At 46.2% G+C, this 25108-nt stretch overlaps 5 protein-coding genes across 18 annotated transcripts; all 5 read right to left on the bottom strand.

The window, feature by feature from the left end:
- Positions 1 to 428: 428 nt before the first annotated feature.
- LOC120649895 (transcription factor bHLH74-like) lies at positions 429 to 4645 on the bottom strand. Of its 5 annotated transcripts, none has more exons than XM_039926816.1 (11): positions 4409 to 4645; positions 4267 to 4321; positions 2813 to 3030; positions 2641 to 2732; positions 2326 to 2535; positions 2190 to 2255; positions 2048 to 2116; positions 1880 to 1951; positions 1618 to 1788; positions 1442 to 1529; positions 429 to 894 (listed from the first exon to the last, which is right to left on the bottom strand). In XM_039926816.1, exons 3-11 carry the CDS (start codon positions 2991 to 2993, stop codon positions 872 to 874), a joined length of 972 nt encoding a protein of 323 aa, XP_039782750.1. In that variant the 5' UTR covers positions 2994 to 3030; positions 4267 to 4321; positions 4409 to 4645; the 3' UTR covers positions 429 to 871. The 5 variants fall into 5 exon arrangements, with proteins under 5 accessions (XP_039782750.1, XP_039782754.1, XP_039782751.1 ...); XM_039926820.1 differs by having other exon boundaries at positions 2344 to 2535; positions 4409 to 4642; XM_039926817.1 differs by lacking the exons at positions 4267 to 4321; positions 4409 to 4645 and adding an exon at positions 3850 to 4203.
- A 5256-nt stretch (positions 4646 to 9901) lies between these two features.
- On the bottom strand, positions 9902 to 12299 carry LOC120649893 (probable zinc metalloprotease EGY3, chloroplastic). The gene is made up of 4 exons (XM_039926815.1): positions 11520 to 12299; positions 11017 to 11439; positions 10651 to 10889; positions 9902 to 10555 (listed from the first exon to the last, which is right to left on the bottom strand). Exons 1-4 carry the CDS (start codon positions 12120 to 12122, stop codon positions 10045 to 10047), a joined length of 1776 nt encoding a protein of 591 aa, XP_039782749.1. The 5' UTR covers positions 12123 to 12299; the 3' UTR covers positions 9902 to 10044.
- Positions 12300 to 13761: 1462 nt separating this feature from the next.
- On the bottom strand, positions 13762 to 16919 carry LOC120649892. The gene is made up of 5 exons (XM_039926814.1): positions 16412 to 16919; positions 16180 to 16307; positions 15970 to 16082; positions 14965 to 15150; positions 13762 to 14064 (listed from the first exon to the last, which is right to left on the bottom strand). Exons 1-5 carry the CDS (start codon positions 16744 to 16746, stop codon positions 14035 to 14037), a joined length of 792 nt encoding a protein of 263 aa, XP_039782748.1. The 5' UTR covers positions 16747 to 16919; the 3' UTR covers positions 13762 to 14034.
- A 1444-nt stretch (positions 16920 to 18363) lies between these two features.
- LOC120649891 (thioredoxin-like protein AAED1, chloroplastic) lies at positions 18364 to 22435 on the bottom strand. 10 transcript variants are annotated; one of them, XM_039926806.1, is made up of 8 exons: positions 21977 to 22411; positions 20823 to 21676; positions 20511 to 20625; positions 20154 to 20198; positions 19364 to 19423; positions 19161 to 19256; positions 18907 to 19047; positions 18364 to 18657 (listed from the first exon to the last, which is right to left on the bottom strand). In XM_039926806.1, exons 2-7 carry the CDS (start codon positions 20870 to 20872, stop codon positions 18928 to 18930), a joined length of 486 nt encoding a protein of 161 aa, XP_039782740.1. In that variant the 5' UTR covers positions 20873 to 21676; positions 21977 to 22411; the 3' UTR covers positions 18364 to 18657; positions 18907 to 18927. The 10 variants fall into 10 exon arrangements, 8 of the variants coding, with proteins under 8 accessions (XP_039782740.1, XP_039782739.1, XP_039782744.1 ...); XM_039926805.1 differs by having other exon boundaries at positions 18903 to 19047; positions 21977 to 22410; XM_039926810.1 differs by lacking the exon at positions 18364 to 18657 and having other exon boundaries at positions 18739 to 19047; positions 20823 to 21240; positions 21315 to 21676; positions 21977 to 22410.
- A 913-nt stretch (positions 22436 to 23348) lies between these two features.
- On the bottom strand, positions 23349 to 24900 carry LOC120649890 (prostamide/prostaglandin F synthase-like). The gene is made up of 7 exons (XM_039926804.1): positions 24528 to 24900; positions 24401 to 24447; positions 24191 to 24305; positions 24047 to 24091; positions 23886 to 23945; positions 23691 to 23786; positions 23349 to 23598 (listed from the first exon to the last, which is right to left on the bottom strand). The coding sequence occupies exons 1-7, from the start codon at positions 24795 to 24797 to the stop codon at positions 23479 to 23481; spliced, it is 753 nt and encodes a 250-aa protein (XP_039782738.1). The 5' UTR covers positions 24798 to 24900; the 3' UTR covers positions 23349 to 23478.
- Between the last annotated feature and the right edge of the window lie 208 nt (positions 24901 to 25108).

The following is a 25108-nucleotide window of genomic DNA, read 5'->3' as shown; positions in this document are numbered from 1 at the left end:
GATGACGTGCTCCGTCAGGCTCAGAGTCTGAACTGTCAGAACTTTGCTGGTTGACGCTCCGTTAACTCGCTACAGAGGACTCTACAACCAAACGCTGATACGCAGGTTCTATTTGGACGGACTAAAATTGAGCGCTAAACTTAGCAACTGTTAGCACATATATTTTTGCTAAAGTTTTTTAATCTTGGTTAAAACTTAGCTCACCCTATTAACACTCCTATTGAGATGAGCTAGTGCTAAAAGTTTAGCACTTTTTGGACATTAGCACTTGGATCCAAACACCTGTAGTCAGTCTTTGATGCTGAAAAACCTCTTCCCTTCGCACTTCTCGACCTCGTGACATTTTACTGTTTTAATAGCATAAACATAGGATGACCATTCCTATTGTTTTCATTAAAATTCTAATCGCATTTGCAAAAGAAAAAAAGTAACAACAATGAGTTTCCTTCCATTGCATGATGAAACCATTTTCCTACAGTACATGTTCCATGGAATTTCTGACAAATGCATTAGTCTTCAAACTCTGCATTTTGTACCTACGATTTCATTCTACTAGTACTACGTTTAGGCCCATCAGCATTCAGCACTTGGTCCCAACAAACTTCTGCCCTTGGAGTTCATGGATGATACTGGGTTTCCATCCGAATTTCCACAGGCCAAAGCTCAACAGAAATTTACAGTGGAATCAGTTTTTCTTCAGCTCCAGCTGTACATGATCCTCATCCATACCATAAACGATGAGCCATACAGTATGGGGAGCAAAAGAAGGAAACCGGCAATGAATGGTTAGGCCTCCAGCTATACAAAAAAAAATTCATTCCGCAAGATGATTCAGTGATTCACAGAACAATTTGGGAGCAATATTGGCAGCTCACTGTTCTATCTTCATGGAACCTGTAGAGTACAGAAGGAACATTTGTATAAGGCCTCGTTTGGTTTTTTAAGTTGTTGTCACATCGAATATTCGGATGTCAATTCGAATGTTCAGATGCCAACTTAATATAAAACTAATTGCATAAGTTGCAATTAGGGCTCTAGACGAATCTATTAAGTATAATTAATGCACGATTAATAGATGGTTACTGTAGCAATTAGTGGTAGAATTATAGACTAATTAGGCTTAATAGATTCATCTCGTGATTAAGTCACGACTTATGAAATTAGTTTTGTAATAAGTCTATGTTTAGTACTTCTAATTGATGTGTAGTTTTGTAATAAGTTTATGTTTAGTACTTCTATTGATGTGTAAACATGCGATGTGACGGGACTTATGATTTAAACTGAAAAAAAAACAAACGAGGCCTAAGATGATTGGATAACTTGAGACATTAAGTATATTTTAGGTAAGAGAGGAACAAAAGATAACTGAGTATGAACATGTGATTTAAGAGCTGGATAAGATATCACAAAAAAAACACTAAGTCATATGTATACGGTATACCAGAGTTGTTGGCGCTGCTATCGGTTGCCACACCAGGGTTGAAGTTCATCTGCGGCAGGTTTTGAAGTCCTTCCCAACTTGCAGGTATCTGAATTCAAGGTTCACAAAAGTCTATCGCCTCTTCAGAATCTGGAGATGTATCAGAATCAGCATGTCATGAAATGGACAAAAATTACCTGGTTCATTGTCGAGACATCATGAATTGTTCCCTGCAAAACATCGGCAGGATTGGAAATGTTGCACATCATTTCTGGCTGCATGATTCCTTGGTTAAACTGAGAAGCAAGACTGCTTGATCCTGGATCCGCTCCGTAGAAAACAAAATGTCTGTCTTGTGAAAGCATCATCTACAGACAAGAATTTCCATTAAACAAATGATATCTAGAACAGCATCTAGGGAGATGTACAATGATAAGCGAATCGGGCAAGTGGATTTACTTGTTTGGATAGAATCTGCTCAATGTCAAAGCCAAGCTCTGGGTTGACAGTTGCTAGTTTCATTGACAAGAACTGCAAGTTTAAAATTGTATTAGAATAGTGGATTATATTCTAACAAGATGCCACACATACTCCAAATCAACTAAAATATAGATGCACTAACACTACCTCAACTTGTCGTTGCAATGACTGCACATAGTTGATAATCTCATCAAGCATGACTGCCTTGCCAGTGATCTGTTAGAAAAAAAGCTGTAATGTGTGGAGTACAAGAGTCCTTGACAAGTTGCTTGCATTAAACCAAAGTTACCTTACTGCATCCAGGAACAAGATCTTGAAGCAGTTTCATTCTCTCACTTATCTTTTTTCTCCTCAGCTGCACATATTTTCATCAACTTCAAGCATGAGTAAGGAGAATAAAGCAAACTGAACTAGCAGTTCCTTACTACAAGAGAGAAGTCTACTCTTTCTGCAAGGCTGTGGCTGTTAGTGGCTTGGCCTCGCTTTGCCCGGACATGAACATAATCCTCTTTAGTACCATCACCATCAGAAGAATCTTCCTTGCTTTGCATTTTGGGCGAAATCTTTCTGTTCCCCTCCTCCAATGAATTCCTTTCGGGCTGAGAAGAACCTTCTGTTTGGTGATCACCAGCATTCTATAGCCAACAATTACAATACAGACGGTCATTAACATAAAAAACCATCGACATAATACTACATATCTAGATTAGATAGGAAGTGAGGCCAACAAGAAATCTTACTTGCAACATCGCAACACAATAATCCATTCCTTTCCTCTTCTTCACACCCCCGCTATGCTCATCACTCATTTGGATGTTCTGACTGAATGCGCCTGTGGGATTATCATTGTTTCCATTAGCTACAGAATTTCCTTCAGAAAGGTGCCTAAGAACATGATTAAATAAAACTAACCAGATGAAGATTGATACAACCCAGGTCTTTCTTCTAAACCCATGCTGTAAGGTCCAAATCCATACAGTCCACTGTCATAGCCCATCTTCTGATGCATTGTGACAGTATTCCAATTTGCCTCGGAGAATTCTCTGCCACTATTTGCACTAGGACATTGATCAGATTGCTGGCCTGAGTACATCTCCAATTGTCTAGAAACACCAACGTTCCTTAATCCCCTGTTGAAAAATGAATGGAAGGTGAACACAGGATGGATGAAAAACTACCACTAAATTGCATCATAAAGACTTAAGGACATATAAAGGGTGCCTTCTACACAAGAGTAAATATTGATCAAGTCAGCAACACCTTTTATTTCACATATATATACCCCTCAGATGGTTGGTTGAGGTTGAGGGAAAATAATATCATGCAACTGATAATCTAATCAGAGATGAAAAGCAGCCAGTCCCTTCAAGAACAGCCACTATCCCTATCTACAGATCAAAAGAAGGGCAAAAGAACGATCCACCGTCCAGGCAAAGGCCTGCTGGAACTGTATTACAGCTGGAGAAGATGTGCACCATACATAGCCATAGCCTTTGGGAACAAACCAAATCTGCCGCAGGGTAAAGAAGCACAAAGACCAGAAAGTGAAACTTTGAACCCAAGGCATAAAGGAGGGGACACAGGAGAAATAACCCCATCATTAAGCAAGCAACACTCACTAACTGAGTCTTTTGGACCAAAGTGAATGAGATGGGAGGAGAGATTACTCTTCCTAAAAGACTCAAAACCCCAAAGCTAATTGGAAACAGGGAAAGCCTACCAAATCTTGAAGAACTAGGCATGTACCACACTGGTACCATGAAACTTTAAAGAAAAGAGCCATGTTTCACCAGATGAAGAACTTGCAAACAAGTTTGGAACTAACCAATCAGTGTTGTCACCTTCAGGATATGGCTAGGCAGCCACCTCTGAGAAGCTAAAAGAGTTCCTAATAATGCTGCCGGAAATTTAAAACTAAGGGGAACTCTAAAAATTTAAAACGAAGGGACCTTTTTGGATGAGTAATCACAGGACTAGCATCTTCAGGGGCACATAGAAAAGATGAAGCTGCCTCCACAGAGGATTATCGATCAGCCTGAATTTCTTCATAATCTTGGAATGAACAACAAATATGAAAGCTTGGAGAAATACTTCCGCATCACCAGAGCTCACAGAAGGAAAGGGAGCAATAGAGCAAGCTAGAAGTTCAAGCTGAACTGACGAGGGCGTGAGGCTATTTGAATGCGTAGATAGCAGGAATAGGATCTGCAAGAAATAACTAAGGCAGTGCTGAAGCTTTCCCAGAGCAGGGGGGACGAAAGCAACGACCTTTGACTACTCCATCGTGTGATGAGGTGGTGTAAAGATCTTGAAAGGAACAGGTGCTAAGAGTAAGATGTTCAAGACAATAACTGCCTGAAAATTACCTGATCACCGAATCGCACGAACCTTCAACTCCAAGAGGCTGGCCACCAATTTCACCTGCACAAGGAGAGAAATGCGTTGAAATAATTTCATTTCAAGAACTCAAGAGCAGCTGGATGATCTTTCTTCCGTTTGCAGAATTACCTGGCTCTCGAGCGCGTTGGATAGAGAGACGGCTCGGTTTCTTGGCCCTCCCCAAGTATGGATCGCAAATTTGACCGCGAGGGGAGAGGGTGGTGAAAGATTTTAAGGACAGGATGCGGAAGCAAAAGGGCAAGAAGGGAGCCTGCTGCTAAGTGGTGTTTGTTACCTGCCACTGAGGTGAAATGATTCCTTCTTGCCCTCTGGCAGAGGGTTGTTAACCACTGCAACTGCCCCCTTTTCTCTCTCTCTCTCTCTCTCTCTCTCTCTCTCTCTCTCATTTCCCAAACCTCAGCGTAAGCTAACAACACCTAATGAAAGGTAACAGCAGACTAGTGTACTATTATGAGTAGTTTACTGCTTGCTTAACTTTAGTACACAAAGATTAGCTGTAGTAAGGAAAAAATAAAGTAGGGAGTAAAAAAATAGTGTAAATTCTCACCTGCCCGGCGCTCAGCCTTGCATGCCCTCAATTCCTGTGGGCCCCAGTTCGACTGTGGACCGTCCTATTGAAATTGTATATTGTTTTCTAGGTTGATATTTCATTGATTATTCAATAGATAGTACGTAGCTGCAAGTTTGAATTGAAATAAAACGGTTTTTGACCAAGTAGGGTGATGTTTAAGAAAAGAATTTTACAATTATTGGAAAAAATAAGAGCCGTCCATTAGACAGAATGGTCAAGGTATGAAGTACCTAAAAATATCTAGACTAAAGTACCTGGTGGTACAAAAATGTGTCCCCAAGTGACAAAAAAGTGGAAGTGAATACCCTTAATGCTATTAATTGGATTTCTGAAAATACCTTTCATGGATCAATGGCCACGAAAAATTCTAAGGGAAATGTATTTGAAAGTGCCCTCTAGTACTTTTCAATTATTGTAACAGAGCTTGTTTAAGAAACGGCAGCAAAGCCACAATCCATTTGAGAAAAAATTGCATAAATGTGAGTAAAGGTCATTTTATGGCTTATGAAGTTTATTTTCTAGGCTTTTTAGCATGCTTGAATTTGTAGGTGTGGCACAGCAGCGCTGTTGCTACTACTACTTTATAAAGAGTAAATTATGATGACTTTGTTTATAAGGGTAGGGGTGCTTCTCGTCCACACCAAGCTTTGAATGAGCCATATCTCTCTTTCTAACTGACATGCTGCCATCTATTTGTACACCCCTTTGGTTGCGCGTTGTAAATTTTTTGAAAAAGACATCTTTCTATATTTGAAGTACTAAACATAGACTAATCACAAAAATAATTACAGAACTCGTCTGTAAATCGTGAGACGAATCTAATAAGCCTAATTAATCCATCGTTAGATGTTATTTACTGTATCATTACTGTAGCAATTTAGCGTCTAATTACATCCTAATTAGGTTCATTAGATTCGTCTCGCCATTTACAGACAGCAGTCGCAATGCATTTTTTATTTCGTCTAGATTTAAATCTCCATGCAGGTGCCGGAATTTTTTTTTAGAATTTTGATTTTTGCATCTAAACACGCGTCACCCCTGCCAGCTTACCTACAGCCGTTCCTCTCTCTCCCTCTCCATAGCCAAGGAAAAAGTAAGAAGGGTAGAGAGGGGGGTGAGCAAAAACATAAGGAATCTTGTAATCTTTTCACCTTCTTGTCCTCTACAGTCTGAAAATGCAGAACACTAGCTGGATTTGTGGGATATGGTCAAAGCATGCACTGTAAGGCATCCTGCTGCTTGCTTGCTTGCTTAGGTGGCTCCATCTCCACAAGATCTTTCTCTCTTTTCCATATCTTTCTCTCTTTTCCATCTTACTAGTACGTGGGCCCTGTTTAGATCTTTACAGGTTTTTGCAAAAAAGCCGTAAACGCATTAAAGTGAAACGGAATCTTGCTAATTTGAAGTACTAAATGAAGTCTATTTACAAAACTTTTTGCATGGATGGGCTGTAAATCGCGAGACGATTCTAATGAGCCTACTTAATCCATGATTTGCAACAGTGATGCTACAGTAACCATCCGCTAATTATTGATTAAACATGGATTAATTAGCATCATTAGATTCGTCTCGCGATTTACAACCCATCTATGCAAATAGACTTCATTTAGTACTTCAAATGCCCTCTTTACATCTTTACACAATTTTGCAAAATGAACTAAACACCCCCATGGTGATGGAATGACATCAGCGTCAATCAAATCACACACAGCTCTAAAGTTTGGGGTGTGTTTAGATCCGCGAAAATCGGGTAGAAAATGGCAAATCAGACACTGTAACATATTGTATTACTTTTTGTTTGTTTGTGGTAAATATTATTCTATTATAGGCTAACTAGGCTCAAAAGATTCGCCTCGCAACGTACATCAAAACTATGCAATTAGTTTTTTATTTAACTACATTTAGTATTCCATGCATGGTCATTTGCTATATTTAATATTTTGATGTGATTTCGATGTGATGAAAAATTTGGAAAGTTTGTAGGAGTTTGGGGAAAGTGAACACAGCCTTGATCACTCTCCATGTCACAAAAAAAAATGGTTTCAATCCACCGGTCAGTCAGATAGGGGAGAGAGAATAAATGAGCTGTAGTATACTAGTATGTACATTACCCTCGTTCAGACGCAGCAAGGCACCTAAATTCTGCATCCCAATGAGAGAATCTGGGACTTGTATTATGTGTCGGTGTGATTGGCTGTTTACATGCTTGCTTTGCACTAATCTAAGCAGTATATATACTTAATACAATACTTCAGTCCAAATTGCCTGCTTTTAATATTGGAGCATTAGCTGTTACTGTTATCCTGTCCCTGTGTTCTTCTTGCACTGAACTCTTTTCTCAATTTGGTATCTACTTAATTATCAGGAAATATTTTTTTTTAGATTGCAAAAGGAAAACTCGAAATGCTTGTTTCGATGGATAGCATTAGGTATGATTGAATTGAATCTTGTGGGGGGAAAATGAAGAAATTTTTCTACCAATCCGAAGAGATTAGGTCAAACGTGTGACTGTCCCCGCGGACGAGCAAAAGAATCAGAGCTAGAGCAAAGTAGTCATGGTCTAGTTCACGCGGACCAAGTGTGTTGGTGCACTAGGCTTAGTGACATCATGCTTGTACTAGGCAGAGCTCACAGGCTGATTTTAAAATCAGTCTCTTGTTCCAACAGTCTACTCAGAGATCCAAGGGTTTTTCTATGCTCCTACATACTACTAGGCTACTAGAAATACCAATGAGAATTTTGTATTATGAACATGTACGATTTGTTGCTCCTCCTGTTCAGTGGGGGCCTGCGCCTGTACCCTTTTCGTTGATTGGTAAAAATAATCGTTGCTCCAGTCACCGATGCAAACATCCATTTTTGTTCTAATCATGAAGAAGGCTTTGTTCTTAAGATCATCTAGCATTGTCTTCGGCTAGAACTTTGACTCGTTCATTTTTCATGAGATTCAAAGAGCCCATTGCTGTAGTTTTTCTTTGTGGATTCTTGCTTATGTGAAAACAGATTTCTTTAAAATCCTGGGCGGTTTTCGCCCGAATAAAAATATGTATAACAATTCTAAGGTCTAAGGCCGACTACGGCACATATGAGAAATTTAAGGTTTAGGCCAGTCTCAGTGTGAGTTTCATGGGCACAGATACCTAGACTGGAAACTAGGTAATCGTGCCAAATGAGTTTTATAGTGATAAAACTCTCCTCACACCTCATGAAACTCCATGCTTCTCTCTCCTTGCCACATCAGCAAAATTGATGACATTTAATGTCATGAAATCCTCCACGAAACCACATTAAGACTGGCCTTAGCCAGTGCCATGTGTATAACTTTTCCAACCTTTCAATTCCTAGCAACAAGGAGCAGACTCATTGGCCGTATCTCGAGGGAAGCTGGCTGTCCCTCTTTTCCAGTGGACGGGCGTGAGACATTAGTGATTGACCACACTGCTAAGCACTCTCAATTAAAGGGGGTAAGTGTAACCATACGGGCGAAGTGTATGATACGGCACCGCACGCGGCACGCGTACAAGCAGGGGGGACGTCATGATCGCCGCCTCTTCGAGACCGATAGATGGTGCGCGCGCTCGATAATCAAGTGAGATCGCGGGCAGCATGCTGGCCATGCAATGCTGCCCATGATGGAGACCTTGCCGAGCATGAGAAGCAGAGTGCTCGCTAGGCCTGCTGAGAGATCTCACTCGGGGTTAGATTAGTGCGGCAATCATCTGGTCGGGTTTAGCAAGCGCAGGATGAGAGTGAGACCGGGTTAATTGATGGCACACTTTGCTCTACCCACATGGGCATGACCATGTACGCAGCCTGCTGTTGACTTTGTTTCTGGATGGTTTAAATTTCTAGTGCTCCCTCTGTTTTGTACTATTGGATCTCGTCATTTCGATTCTAACCATATAGCCCAGCAGAGAACACCTGCCCATACCCAAATACAGGCCCCTCCATGCTGAGTGCCTAAGTCTATACCACGTACGTATCCAATTCCAAAAATTAAACGTGCTACATACACTAGCTAGTATAGGATGCTGCAATTGGTGTCCATTAAGATATGCTCACCAGACGTACCCATGTATGTAACTCTGGGCTTATGCTTTGTGCTGATAGTAACCTGTCTTAAATTAATAGAAACTTTGTCTTACTTAGGACCACAGGGAGTACTCTAAAATCCTCCGTGGCACTAACAAACTAATAATACTCAAAACTGTTTGCTCTATCTATGCTTCTTTATCAAGGTGTACAGGAAGAGCTAGGAAACGGATCTGCAATGTAAAGCAAACGGACCGGGCATAGATGTGGGCCGCACGTTCGTCGAGCGCTAGGGCCTTCTTAGCCGGAAAGGTTTTATCGTGGGCATCTTTCTTTAGGAGGGTCCGGCCCAGTTTTGCACACGAAGGTCTTTCTCGTACTCGGGCCCAGTTTTTTTTTTCTCCTAGCATTCGTAGCCCACGCATTTCAAAAACAGAATCTTCTATGCATGGAGTATTAAACGAAGTTTATTTGAAAAAAATTTCACGGATGAGTGCAACTTTTCGCGACAAATCTAATGACGATAATTAATCGATGATTGGCTACAGTGATGCTACAGTAACTATCCTCAAATCGTGCGGTCGAAAATCTCATTAAATTCGTCTCGCGAAGTAGCACAAGATTGTGAAGTTAGTTTTTATAAAATATCATTATTTATTATATCTAATTATTGGTCAAAATTTATACTATTTGTGCTAGGAAGCAAACCAAACAGGACCTCGGTGAACTGGCCGGGCCCATTAATGCTGTTTGAAGTCGAAGACCAGCCGGCAGCATCCAGTGCATCTTATTAGTTTAGAGTCCAACTAGAATCTAAATTTTTGCTATTTCCGCAGAAATGGAACCGCCGTGCATTGATTTGAAACCAACAAAATCCACGTGACGTTGAACGTTCATGTGTGGATTTTACAAAATTCATGTGCAATCCCCGCGTCCCGCTTGAAACATCAAACTCTACTCGCGGGAAGTGATGCTATATCGCCAAAAAGATTTTGATATGATGGAAAAAGATTTTGATATGGAGAATTGGAGATTGCATAGTGGTTACTGGTTAGTCAAGTAGTGTGACTACGTCAGTATATACACGCACACGCTGCACAGGCAGGCAGCACAGCAATCCAAACAGCCACGAGACCCTAGCCTAGATGCCGCCCCTGAAGAAGGGGTCCCCGAGGAAGGAGGTGGAGTAGGTGCCGCCGCCGTTGGGGAAGAGCGTGAGGAGGCAGACGACGGCGAGCACGAACCCCCACGCGTAGCGGTCGTTGCCGAGCGGCGTGATCTCGTCCTGCGCCGGGATCTCCTCGCCGCCGCGGACGAAGGTGGCGAAGAGGCCCCACGCCAGGCACAGCACGCTGCCGCCGATGGCGCCGGCGACCAGGAGCAGCGACGTGGCGAACGAGAGCAGAGCCGCCGTGCCGCGCCCGAACAGCGCCTGCGCGACGCGGCCGCCCTCCAGCCGCCCGATCGGGAGCAAGTTCAGCGACGTGACCACGATTCCCAGGAGCCCCGCGAAGGCCAGCGGGTCCACGGGCACGCCCACGCCCTCCACCGCGTTGGGCAGCACGTTCCCGAGCTCGTCGGCGTACGGCCCGATTACCACCTGCACGAACGACAGCAGCGGGTTGTTGTAGAAGAACTCCGGCCGCACGACCCTGCCAGATCGAGTCAGATTCAGATTCAGACAGGGCCGACCGAAATGGCTGCTGAGAAGAGGAGGCGAGATGGCTGCAGGAGCAGGGCTACTCACAGGGCGTTCTCGCCGCCGTTGAAGCTGCCGTCGGCGATGAAGGCCGAGATGGCCAGCACGATCGACGTGGCGTAGGCGCTGGCCGTGCGCGCGACGGGGATGTCGAACAGGGCCTTCTTGTTGGGCAGCAGCGACTCGTAGTTGTTCATCACGCCGAGGCACCCCGTCCAGTTGGACGGCACCAGGAACGACGGGCTCAGCTTCACGCCATACTTGGCCGCCGTCAGCCTCGTCGCGACCTGCAAATATATTTTTCCAAGATCATCATCAGCGCTGCGACAGACGTGGCAAGCACATAATATAATTAATAATATAATTAATTAAGCATGGTCGGGACTGAAGACAGATTACGCAGCAGCACAGTACCTCGGACACGCCGAGAATGGTGAGGAAGCCGCCGAACAGAGGGAGCACGTCGGAGACGTAGTCGTCGAGCGTCGCGCCGGGCTTGAGGAAGAAGCCGCTCATGAGGGCGACCGTCCCGAAGGTCGTGACGGCCAGCGCCACGGCGCTGAGGTAGCCCCACGCCGTGCTCAGCCTGGTGACCTCGAGCTGGAGGTCGATCTCCGCCTTGGGCTGAACCATGCAGACCTGCTTGGTGACGTCGTCGGCCTTCTCCTCCATGAACCAGAGGGTGACCTCCGTCCCGGCGGCCTCGGCGATCTTCTTCTCCAGCTTCGGCCGCACCTCCTCCACGGGGCGCCGCAGGTTCCCGATGAAGATCCCGCCGTCGCCGAACCGCCGGACGTCCACCGCGAAGAACGTGTCGTACCCGAAACAGCTCTTGAGCTGCACGCACGCACCAATGCAATCATCTTCTTCTCATCTCACCTGATGATAATCCAAACCAAGCAGAGCGAATTTATTACCTTGTTGAGGTCGAGCGCCTTGAAGGTCTGCTCCGCCAGTTCCAGCCGCTGCTTCTCCCGCGCCAGCTGGTCCTTGGCCAGGCCCCGAAGCAGGCCGGCGACGGGGTTGGCGTCGGGCTCGCGGTCCAGCTCGCGGAGCTTACGGTCGGCGCGCTTCTTCTCCAGCTTGATGGCGGCCTCGATGGAGGGGTTGCCCATGAACTTCTTGAACTCCTCGTCCGACTTCCAGTCCACCTCCTGCTGCTCATCCGTGCTCCTCTTCGCCTCGCCGTCGCCTTCTCCTTGGCCTCCCTCTGCTCCTCCAGCATGACCGGATGTCTTGGCGACATTCTCCCCACCGACATGATGCGACGCCGTCGTCGCCGCCTCCTCCTCCTGCTCGCCGGAGGCTACGGCGACGGAGGAGGCCGGGTCCGTCCGCTCCTCCTGCTCCTGCTGCAGCGATCGCCTAACTACCGATCTGCTCCTGAGAGGCCGAAGAGGCGGCCTGTGCTGGTTCTTGGAGAAGAGAGGGATCCGGATCACCCTCGGCACGGCTGCGCTTCTACTGGTAGAACCGCCGCTGCTGCACAAGAGAGAAGACGCGAGAGAAGCAGACGCCATTGGCGACGAGCCGTGGAGCTTTGAAGCTGTGCTTGTTCTACCTCTGATCTTTCGCTTCGAAATCTGAGGAGGTCAGGCCCCATGGGGAGAGCTTAAAAAGGTTTGGAATAATGGATGGGAAGAAGGAAAAGGAAGGCGGGAGGTCCAGAAGGTTTGAGAAGGCGCGCGCTGGGCCGGAGGACTCGTGAAGAATGCGACGGTCGGAGGTGGCGAGTGGCGACGACGGAGTTGAGACCCAGGGTGAGGCCTCGGCTTATCCGACTGCCTGAGGGAGACGGACACTTGGCAGCAGTTGGGTACGCTGGCTTGGAGCTTACTGCGTGGATCCGGCCTCTGAAAGGCTTCCTCAATTCTCCCCCAATTTTTGGGTCCACACTTACTGTGGAGCTAAATAAGCAACAAAAACGTGTTCCAACAATTCTGCCCCACAAGGGAAAACAATCTAGCACAGTGTAGAAAAAGCATGCACAGTATATATGTATGTAAGCTTTGGTGAAGTAACGTAATTTGAGTCAATAGCAGTGGAACACTGGAAACAAAGATACCGGAGCAAGAGGCGACGTTTTGTTATTGGCACCGTATCCTATGAAAACTAAGTCCCTCGTGGAAACTATGGAAACTGCAACGGAGGCCACATGATCTTGATCGGAAGGCACCGGACAAAAATGGGGAAAATTTTCATTTTCACGCCCGCCTCTTCCCACCGTGCCCTGCGCGTTTCGCAATCCACCCCTGCCTCCGTCAACCTCCAGCGCCGTTACGCTCGAGACCGCGCACGTCGCCTGTGGCGCTGGACGGGTCGGCGGCCAGCGCGGACACGCCCTGGTCATAGTAGGCCGTCGGCAGGCCATGGAGCAGCGCCGACCCGTGGCCACGGAGCAGCGCGGGCGCCGTCGCCAGGCCATGGAGCAGCGACGCCGCCCAACAATCAGAAGGCTCCAGCAATTGTTTACATTCGGAAAGATCCTTGCTTGAATTGTGTTTACATTCGGTTGCCTCAACGGAGGCACAATCAACGCCGACTGCATCTTCATCATCCATGGCGGCGCCAGACTGATTACACATGCAGGCAATGAGAAACATTCAGTTCATGCACCCAGCAGTGATTACAAACACCATGCCTACTGATCGTTTTAGTTACCCATCAGTGAACTCTGAACGTCAAGCAGCCCATGGACGTACCGATCGGGAAAGCGAAGACGCTGCCGATCACGACGACCATGAAAGACGAGGGCGGCGGCGATCAAGACGTGTGATCACGCAAGACGAGGGCGGCGCTGCTGGAGGCGTTGGAGGCTGGCGGTGCTGTCAAGTCCCTCTACCACGGTCTCGCGGCCACGGGCGCGCTACTGGAGCTCCTATGAGACCGGCGGCGGGGCGTTTTCCACGCGGTGGGGGGCTGCTGGAGCTCCTATGAGACTGGCGGCGGCGCGTTTTCCACGCGGTGGGCGGAACCCCCTGCGGAGACAAAACGACGAGACAGAACGGCGCGGTCTCGGGCGTAACGGCACCGGAGGCAGGGGCGGATTGCGAAACGCGCAGGACACGGTGGGAAGAGGCGGGCGTGAAAATGGAAAATTTCCCCACCTCTGCCCGGTGCCCTCCAATCAAGATCCTATGGTATCCGTTGCAGTTTCCATAGTTTCCACGGGAGGTTTACGGTGCCTTTCTTATTAGAATGAGTCAAGCTACAGATTATAATTTTACAAGTTCTTGATCAGGTAACATCTTATGGATAAGATACTTAGCACAGAGTCGCAGGTGTGATCTTGTCAAACAATGTTTGATCCGGCATATGTTCCGAACTAGGTTTTAGTCTGCTCTTCTTCACCTTCAAAATTGTACTTACACGCAGGTAGTTGAACCTGGTGGTGGGCAGCATTTATGTTTTTTGTGGCTTCAGCTTTCAGAATCACCACCTCCGCACCAGTGAAGTCAGTAACTGCAAGTACACAACCGTGAAATGAGAAGCATGCCATAGGTATTCAAGAACATTGATTATGACACGAACAAAGAAGCAGAAAGCCTTTGCATTAAGCTTATGGTAGGAACTTGTTTTTGCAAAAAGCATAAAACATTGCTTATGGTAGGATTGTAGGAGCCTCTTTTGTTAAGAATAAACAATATCATTCGGTTTTCTTATCACTAGTTAATCTTAACTATTCCAAATTTCCAAGTTCCTACCTTGTGGCAAACATGAGCAGCAGTGATCTCCCCTTACAAATTATTTAAACTTATTTTGTATGTAATAAGGAACAAAATTCAGTTTTAGTCATCCTATTCATTTAGGAAGCCTTCCTAGTTACTAAATTGTTGCAAAGATGATATTCTCCATTCATGACAAGTTTTGGTAATAAATCTATCAGTGATTTGAGGAAGAACATGTCGAAATGGCAAGCAACTAATAGCTTAATAATAGAGTAAATACACGCAATAAAAGTTACCATGCTATGTTCCTGAAACAATAAACAAAACGAGTTTTCCATGACACTGTATTGTTTGTATAATGAGAACACGTAAACGTTATAAATGATGGGCAATTGCATATATTGTGTTGCTGCTATGCTTGAAATTAAATCTAGTTAGAGCACTGCAAAGGTGAAGAGTCTGAAATTTCTTTGGAAACAAAACTAGATACCATTAGTCTGAACTACTCCATATCCATGTGCCAATGGTATCCCCGCTCAGTGAAATTTCTTTGGAAACAAAACTAGGTACCATTAGCCTAAACTACTCGATATCCATGTGCCAGTGGCACACATGCTTAGTGTTTCATAGCAGGCTCACAATATTGTAATAGTAAAATTCTGAGGGAGTTTTTTCAGTTCGTGAAATTACTGACCTCAAAAAGCTCAAAAGGACTTCCACGCCTGTAGACATCATCCTGCTGCTTTTGTCCAGTGGAAAGGATTTGAGAAACCAGGGCACGCCAAGCTGTTAACAAGACCCCTGTACTTCCCATGGTTACCAAGATAAAAGGAGTCGGTGGAATATGACCAGATGTCACTGCTCGGATCGCAAGTCCCAACTAGCAGAAGAGAGAGAATCAGAGTCAGCATCTGATATTGACTATCATTAGATATTAAGACATGACAATATTTAAGTTACCATAACTTTTATGCAGAACTCCTAGAAACCATAGTTTGCATTGTCGTTCAAATCACTATGCAGCTGTAGGTTCCTTGTAATTTAGCAAATTATGTTTGTTCAACACTACACAAAGTGAGAGAACCTCTGATCAGGTAATGGATTGGCTCTTATGTGTCATCATGTCAATTGTCTATTGGTCTGTTTGGAACTTTGAATTACTTGCTCAACTAAAAATAAAATCCAAATTGGCTTAGCAAGGTTGAGATATTAACTTATTAAGTAACGCCAACAAAACCATATCACGAAAGGTGGTGGTTAAGTTATCCTTAGGGCAATCAAGCACATGGAAAGCTTATTAGACTATCCCTCATGGGAGATTGACAAGTGGTGCAAACTTAACGGCCCTCAGTTAACAAATGAGAGAACCAAACAGCCCGTATAATACCTGAATAAACATAACTGAATCACTATAACAGATGTTGAATAAATGTACTTTGCAGTGTATTTGGTGCATATATATGCACGGATACTAATGTACAGTTGAAAGGCAAATGCAAAATGAACTGAATCAGCCAATTCTTATGAAAGCAACAGGTAACAACAGAATGGTGGTCGGTAGGTGAACGAAAAGGTTCATAAAGATCACAAGTTACAAAAACATGAAACATTGTTGACCTTGGATAACAAAATAGCAAGCGTTCATGTCCCGTTTTAGGGCTCATGATTGAAATGGCAGAACTGATAAATCGATAATTACCGGTATCCCAACAGCCCACGATTTAGCCGCGGTGATTACAGCACTCCCCACGCCATTGCGCCCTTTCGCATCGTCGCCAAATCCACCGAGGAGGTAGGCGCTGAGCAACCACCCTGCAAAAGACCCGAAATCAATGAGCAACCCAATCCATTCGCCCACCAGATGAACAGCAACCACGAAACGGCAACGCCATTTGCGGATTTCCCTAACCAGCAATGAAGGGGTCGGCCGTCTTGAACGTGTCCGCGTCGAGCACGGGCAGCCCGTGGCTAAACCTCCCTATCGCGGAGAACAGCAGCAGGCAGAGCACGTCCCCGCCGGCCAGAAGCCCCAACTTCCTGCGAACGAACGCGGAGCGGGAATCAGCGAAACCGGGTCGGACCAACGAGGGAACGGGAATGGCGCGGGCGACACGATAAGTCGATAACGATAAGGCACGTACGCGTAGGAGACGAGCTTGGGCTCGGCGCCGGCGTCCCCTGGCTTCTCTATCTGGATGACGCCCTCGAGGGGCACGCCGTCGTCGGCGACGCGGACGAGGACGGGGTCCTCGGTGGCGGCGGAGGAGCCGGAGGGGCCCTCGCCCGCGGCGGCCGGGGCCGACGGGCCGCGGCGGGGCGCTTGGTCGGCGCCGGCGCCGGAGAGCGCGAGGCGGCGGTGCGGGAGGCGGGGGTTGGCGAAGAGCGGGTAGGGGTTGGGCGCGGCGGGGCCCGGCGGCTTGGGCGGCAGCCGCCGCGCCGAGACGGAGCCGTTGGCGGCCTGGCTCACGAGCAGCATCGTCGCGGACGTACGGGCCTCTCGCCCTCGCAGGTGAGCGGTGGCGCTGGCGGTGGGGACGACGGAGGGAGGGGTGGGATTTGCGTCTGGGTTTGGGTGGTCTAAATTTTGCTTTGAGGTGGTCTTAAAATTGGGGCGCAGGAGGCTAAGCCGAGGCGACGAGGCCGGAAGAGAACGGGACGACGGACGAACCAGCGATGGGGTGTGGACGAGGCCGCGGCGGGGCCCGGGGCAATCGTTGGATGCGGAGACGGCGGTGACGGGAAATGAGGAAGGAAACCACGTGCCTCGTCTAGTCGTCTCGTCGCATGGAAAACGGGGTTAGAGCAACTTCAGCAGGGCTTCTATTTGGGTGATTAAATCTTATTTTTCTCAAATTTTCATCTCCAGCAGGGCTTCTATTTGGATGACTAAAATGAAGAGGTGACTAAATTTCCTCTCCCACCTCCTTAATTTGGTCACTCTCTACTTAGAGCAATTCCAGTGGAGTGACTAAAACTCATTTTAGTCACCTATTTTTCAAGTTTAGTCACCTAAAATGTAGTCTCTACTCCAGCAGCACTGACTAAATAGACTAAAAAATTGTGGGCATTACTTTTGGTAGCCTAAATAGAGGGTGACCAAATTGAGGGAGTGGGAGAGGAAATTTAGTCACCCCCTCATTTTAGTCACCCAAATAGAGGCCCTGCTGGAGATGAAATTTTGAGCAAAATGATTAAAATGTGGGTTTAGTCATCCAAATAGAGGCCCTGCTGGAGTTGCTCTTAGGCTACCAAAAGTAAGGCCCACCATTTTTTAGTCTATTTAGTCGGTGCTGCTGGAGTAGAGACTATATTTTGAGTGACTAAACTTGAAAAGTAGGTGAGTAAAATGAGTTTTAGTCACTCAAATTTAGTCACTCCACTGGAGTTGCTCTTAGTAGCCATGGCGTTTCATTTTTTTAATTTTTATTTATTTGCGAGAAGGCCATGGCGTTTCATTATTCTTTGATGATGATTGATGAAGGATCTGCACAGATCTTTTGACTCGGGATCAGAATTCTCCTATTTCAAATCTAAAAAAAAAAGAATTCTCCTATTTTTTTTCTTCAGGTACGCACCCACTTGCATCCTTACTGGGCTTACAAAAAAGAAGCGGCACAGCTTAATCTTCTAAACGAAATAATATTTTGAACTTCTGAGGGAGAGAGTATACACATAACTCATGGCATCTATGAGGAGTATATGCAGATCTGGATCCAATCCAAAATGGTTCAATGTTTCTACTTTTGAGGGAGAGAGCCAACGAACACTACGTAGTTAGTACCATTCGCTGCTTGGATTATGTAGGAATTTATGACATTTGCAGCAGATTTGAACTCTTTTGAATTGTTGTCCTAAACATGACACAATAAAACACACCATGAATGGGTAAAACCAATTATAGCTCCTGTCAAACTGAATAACAGATCGAGCAGATTTCAGGAATAATGTTCAGATCACAGATCCAAATTTTGAACAGCACAAAAGGTCACATTGATTTTATGTTTCCAAGATTTCTGGAAGTGCCAAGGTCACATGGATTCTATGCTTGCAAAATTTCTGGAAGTGCTAAATTTTCATTGGGGAGAAAGAGCCAGGACTTCGAACTTTGCTTTTCAGATTTTTACCGTGTACTTTTCAAAAAAAAAAGATTTTTACCATGTACTAACCAGATGTTCAGCATACATCAAGAACTATTAAACAGCAACTTGAATACTTACAATGCACAATCCACCGCCGTCAAGGTATCAAAGTAAACCAGGCATTTCGACCTATACTATACACGAAGCTTGGCACATTGGTATACCACATGCACATTGATGGACAAGCAACTCTTGCAGCAGGCACTCTTGGAACTTCAGGAATCAGGGGCACCGAAAGTGCTTTTTAACTGTACGGAAGTAACTTAGAATGAGGTTATGTAACAATTGGCATCAAGGGAACCGGAAGAACATATTGAACCGTGTGCAGCTTGTGAACAAAGAAAAGGATCTTTTGATGCCAAAAGACAACTGATGAAACAATATGCACGTTATTAGTATATTCTTACATTCCCTTTTGTAACCAGGCTGCAATTAGAAATTGGTAATAAAGAACGCTCAAAGTGATCTATGTTAAGATGGATAGGAATTGGACCTACTGAACTTTGTAGGTCGTGCCATCAGGCTACTGGAACTTTGCAGCAAATGTTGAGCACATCATCCAAAGGTGCATGGTCACCTGTGCCCTCATCTTTCCTTGCATATAACAGTTCTTTACCTTTGAATACAAACATTCCCCCCTAAAACACATATGAAACAAACAATTCAATGAATCAAGGTTCTATGTTAAATTGCAAATGTAGTTCCACTTATGGTGGCAGAAGCCATTTTAAGTGTCTGGAAACAATCTAACCTGTTGCAGGACACCTGCCCTATCATCTGGGGTGGCATCGATTGTGTAGTTCTTCACTGCCTCCCTAAGGGAGTCAAACCGTGAAAACACTTTCACCTTGAAAAAAATATGTTCAAATGTTTGAGACTATGCATTACATATCTCATAACAAAATATCTGCAAGTGGAAAATCGTTGCTACACAATTGATGCTTAATTGCTTACACTGGCTGGGTTGAAGAATGTACGGCCAATACCAAAATATAGACCCAAGAGATCATACGCCTGAAAAGGTTGAATTGGAGTTGCGCAATCAGGAAAGGAAACAAAGATAAGTTTTTGACAGAATGAAATTTCTGATTGTTACATCACTGATCCTAATGTACTAATATGGTATGTACATGCATCTAGGCATCTGGCTCATTCAACACGTGGCACGTAAGTGTTCTTCGGAGAGGTATTTAACATATATCTTCGTTGCGAATAAGAAGAATAAGAAATGCCATATGCTTATTAGAAGAATTGAGACACAGCTGTGAAGGTCGTTTATAATGGTATGTTTGCAGTTACAGAGAAAGTTATAACATATTTTATCGATAGAGAACAGAAATCCAGATCTGCGGCTATAGAAGTCTAGAAAGAAGTCTGTTTTTAAATAAAATGCCAATAATATTTCTCCATTTACTGACCTGACAAAAAATGCATTCATCTTTCAGATTCACATTTCATCTGATCGGGCATAACGAAAAAAATATATGTTGCTTCAAAATAGTAATTACATGTTTTTATGGTGCAGATCCTATTAGTGAAATCCAAAGGTCTAGACAAAAAAATGGCAAGGAAACCCTTCTAAATAAATAATAAGGAGAAATCTATAGGTTAAATTGATGCGTATAAAGAAAGCAGTTCATTTCAACAGTTATCGTAATATAGTATAGGTATCATTTAGGCTATAGCATTATGTCAACATCCAATAAGTTCATAAATCATGAATAGGTGAGCACCGGATCAGTACCTTCCTTTCAGGATCTGCATAGAGGTACTCCAACAGAAAGGGCAACTGCATCAAATAATTTTTAGAGAAATTTAATAAGGATGGACACTTTTTGCAGGATGCCAGTACACAAGCTAAAGCAGATGAGCATGTTTCTCTCTCTTGTTTTAGAAATTTGTTGTGTAGCAAGTGAACAAACAAGATCATTTTACTTAGTATACTCCTACTTGTAGAAAACAATACGAGGCATAAACGGTGAAAATTCAGAGTTTCAGACACTGAAATCGTATGCATGCCATACGTGTTGACAACTTAGTCCATTCCGTGTGTGTTCAAGATTTAAAGCTAACTAGGCTACCAAATGAGGCCTATACATACGCGATCAGCAAGAATACGGGCTTTAGCTGAAGTGCCAACACCAACAGCAATCAGTTTTACTCCAGCTGAATCAAATCTCTCCTTTGTGTCCCTCAAAACGGCGGCCAACTCCCAGCTATGTGGGGGCAAAGCAGAGCAGACAGTTAGCCCAAAGAAAGAAACTAAAGTGCTAGAATTAGAGGCCAATTACGGTTCATTTTAATTCCAAAAAATAGAGCATAAATCATGACATTTCTATAGATAAAAATAAGAGCATGATCCAACGTGCTTGTAACAAAAACAATAAACATGAACATTAAGTTCAGAAAGTACCCAGAGGCGGGGCCGGTTCCGAAGGAACCAGATGCGCCGTTACCCGACATCGCTAGTCGAGCCTGTTCGATGTAGCCGATCAAACTCGATGCCGTGCAGGTGTTCGCTATGCAGAGGCGACTCCGGGAAGTAGACGAAGTAGTCGTTCACAGCGAGCAGTCACGCAAGTGCGTTCCCCAAAAACTTGATCGCTCCTCTACTCCTCGGGTGCAGAGTCTCGGTGAGGGCGCAGCTTCGGAGGCCTGCTCTTCCGGCGAAGTCCGTGCACTCAGATCGCCGGAACGGGGATGAGCAAAAATGCAGCACAGTAGTGGAGCTCTCTCCTTTTTCCCGTGAAAGACAAAGGACGTGATGCCTCTCTTATTAGGCTTTAGGGGAGACCTTTGAGTACCCAGATTAATGCCATTAACCAGCCAACCTTTGAGTACCCAGGTTAATGCCATCAACCAGCCAACCTTTGAGTACCCAGGTTAATGCCATCAACCAGCCAACCTTTGAGTACCCAGGTTAATGCCATCAACCAGCCAACCTTTGAGTACCCAGGTTAATGCCATCAACCAGCCATTAAAAGATCAGTTTTTGGTCATTTGTTAACAACCATTAACCAGCTATTGAAAGATCAGTTTCTAGTTATTTGTTGATGGCCATCAACGTGGTATTATCACAATTGTAACTACCCCTTAAAAATATGGGCCTTGGGATTTATTGATCATTTTATTAAATAGGCTCTTGGCCCATTTATTCTAACAAGAAACAACATCAAAGTTATACCAGCTAATGCAGATACAATTAAGCTTCCTCCCTCACCAGCAAGGGCACCCAAAATGCCTTAGCAGCGCAACAACAGCCATTCCCTGCAGAGATAATCAAGCACTCGATAAGTCATGTATGCGTAGCATCGACTTCATGCGAAGTTCTCCTAGTGCCACTGCATAATTTTGAGTAAAAGGTTCCAAGTGTTTTTCAATCTGCAGTAGGGACGATTTTGTTCAGTCAAAAAAAAATCCCCCCGTTTTACTAGGACCTTTTTCTTTAAGATTGCAAAGCTTTAGACAGTAATCATGACCGGAACATAATGTCATAACTATGAAAATTCATAGTTGAAACTTGAAACATCCGTGCTTGAAGTGACCGAGCTCGAATACGATGAGTACCTCGTTCTGATCCCACAGGTCCCTGAACACGACGGGCTCGCCGGTGGCCGCGGAGTAGATTTCGACGCCACCGAGGGCGTCGCCGATGCCCGATGGGGAAGGCGCGGACGCGGAGCTCGCGGCGGCAGTCCCTGCCGGCGACGGTGAGCGGCGGAGACGGAGGTGGCGGTGGCGGTGGCGGCGGCGGCGGCCAGGGAGGGAGGCGAGGCCCAGGCCGCGGGAAGAGGAGGCGGTGGAGCGAGCGCGCGGCGGGAGGGAGACGCGCGGCGCTAGAGAGGCGGGCACGGGCGCGGCCATGGGTGTGGAACGGGAGACGCGGCGGAACCCTAACCGCGGAGGAGAGGAGGGGAGGCGAGGTTGGACTTGGAGAGCGCCGAGAGGAGGAGGTGACCGTTGCGGTGTGACGGAGGCGGTTGCGGATGGCGGGACGCGGGGTGGTGGTGTGGCCACGAGTTACTCCTACTGCTGAACTGGCTGGGGTGATGCTCAAAAAAAAAAAAAACTGGCTGGGGTGCCAGTTCTTCGAGAGGCCTGACGAAACTGTTCTTCCCGTGCTGGCTCCTTGGCTGACTGGCTGCCTGGGGCCGGAGGTTACGCGTGCAGAACGCACCAATTTGGAAGGAGGTATGACATTTTTCCATCCTTGCAAAAGGATCTTGTTTGAATTGGGCCATGTTGGGTTTGTGTGCTGCTAGAGTGTGATTCTACTGGTAGGAATTAGGAACTTTGGGATACCAGGATTTGTGCGACTAAAGAGACACGAATTGAGTGACCAGGCAGGTCTATTTCATTGGAGGAGATATGATTCCCATTTTGTTACCATCTTGATTTGATTCCCTTGTAGCAACTTCAGTTCTGCATCTGATGGATGAACAGAGGCGGGGTTTTTAACAGAGCCGTTTTCAGTCTAGCTAACCTTGTTTAGATGCGAAAACTTTTGGGTGTAAAACACTGTAGCACTTTCGTTTATATTTAATAATTATTATCCCACCATGGGTTAACTAGGCTTAAAAGATTCATCTCGCAAATTATAGGCAAACTATGTAATTAGTTATTTTGTTTAACTACATTTAATACTTCATGCGTGCGTTAAAAGATTCGATGTGACGGGGAATCTTGTAAAGTTTTGGAATTTTGAAGGGAACATATCGCCTCTTTTGGAATTTTGAAAATGAATCTTTTCATATTTGAAGTATTAAATATAGACTAATCAAAAAACTAATTACAGAACACGTCTGTAAATTACGAGACGAATCTAATGAGCCTAATTAATACGTCATTAGCATATGTTTACTGTATCTTTAATGTAGCATTTAGTGTCTAATCACGATTTAATTAGGTTCATTAGATTCGTCTCGCGATTTACAGTCCATTTGTATAATGCGATTTTTTTTTCCAACTACATTTGGTAGGTTTTATAAATCTTTTGAAGTTTGGATCCAAACGAGGCCTCAATAAGGCCTAGTATCCGGCTGCACATCCGGCCGACTAAAAGGGAAGTATCAAGCGATTGGAACATTGCGGCAGGCGCTGAGCACATCGTCCAGAGGAGCATGGTCGCCTGTGCCTTCGTCTTTCCATGAGTACAGCAGCTCTTTCCCTCTGAACACGAACATTCCACCCTGGAGATAGAAACGAAACGAACGGCGGATGGGATTCTTCAGAGTTTCAGGGCATGGTTGCAAGCACAGGGGTGGGTGCAGAGGATTTCAACCTGCTGCAGGACTCCGGTCAGGTCGTTTGGGGTGCCTTCCAGCGTGTAGTTCTTCGTCGCCTTCTTGATGTAGTCGAGCCTCGAGTATATTTTTGCCTTCAGAGACAGCAACATCGAGTTTAAACAATGTCTGCAGTTGGCCATGGAATGGGTGCAGTGTCAAAAGAAAGTACAGTAGCAAGTAGTGATGCTTACACTAGATGGACTGAAGAGCGTCCGACCCAAACCATGGTACAGTCCCAGCACGTTGTAAGCCTGAAAACAATGGGTTCACATTCAGCCGTACACACAACATTCAGATCAGACACACCAAAACACTCCAGCAGTTTCACATAAATTTGGAGGGGTGTAGTAACCTTGCGATCGGGGTCCGCGTACAAGGAATCAACAGGGAACGGCAGCTGCAATGGAGTCATCTCATAAATTCAGCTTCCGGCAGGGTTCATCTGCGAGCGCACACACTCCCGCCGAGCACAAAAATTCAGCACGAGGTCGCTTACCCGGTCGGCGAGGATGCGAGCTTTGTCGGGAGTGCCGACGCCGATAGCGATCAGCTTAGCCCCGGCCGCGTCGAACTTCTCCATGGAGTCCTTCAGAACCGAGGCCAGCTCCCAGCTGCGACAATGGACACGGCGGCCAAAATTCAGTAGTCACGACTCACGAGCAAGAAGGAACAAGAAACCTAGCTGCGCGCCTCGATCTCTCCTCACCAACAGAAGCACCCGAAATGCCTCAGCAGCGCCACCACGGCCACCCCCTGCGCGCGTGAAGGCTTCAGCACAGGACACGAAAGGCAGCCGCCGGCGATCGGCTCTGGCCAGGAGGAAGCGGGAGTACCTCGGTGGGGTCCCACAGGTCCGTCAGCGGGACGGCATCGCCGGTGCCCGCGGCGAGGACGGAGACGCCGCCGAGCGCGTCCCACGCGGGCGCGCCGGCGACGGGAGCCAAACCGGAGGAGTCCGCCGCCGCAGCCGAGACGCACCGGGTCAGGGAGCGACGGCCGACGCGCGCCCCTCCACGCGGGGGAGAGACTCGGACGAGCCGGCCGGAGTTGCGCGCGCGGGGAGCGGCCGGCGGCGCGCCTCGGAGCGAGATGGCCGTCGCCATGGAGAAAGAACTGGGCTGGGGACGGACGCGGGCGCACGAGCCGGGGCGAGGCGAAGGCCTCGGCCACGGCCAGGAGCCGCGAGCGTGTGGCCGCCGTTGGGTGCGCGGCGGGGAGGCCGCGTGGCGCAGCCTCGGCGGCTCAGCGCTAGTTTTTCGAATTGGGCAATTGTCCCAAGTTGCGTGGGGGGCACGGGTTTTACCTGGGCCGAACCCAGCGTCTATGCAAGGTGGCCCAGGAACATGGTTTGGACGATACCCCCGCTGTTGGCTAGCCCACAAGTGCTCTCGGGAGCGACATGATTATACTTATG

The sequence above is a fragment of the Panicum virgatum genome, chromosome 9K (genome assembly GCF_016808335.1).
Source record: "Panicum virgatum strain AP13 chromosome 9K, P.virgatum_v5, whole genome shotgun sequence".
NCBI classification, from domain to species: Eukaryota; Viridiplantae; Streptophyta; class Magnoliopsida; order Poales; family Poaceae; genus Panicum; species Panicum virgatum.
The sequence above is the reverse complement of the archived record's forward strand: the minus strand, read 5'-3'. Positions and strand labels throughout refer to the sequence as shown.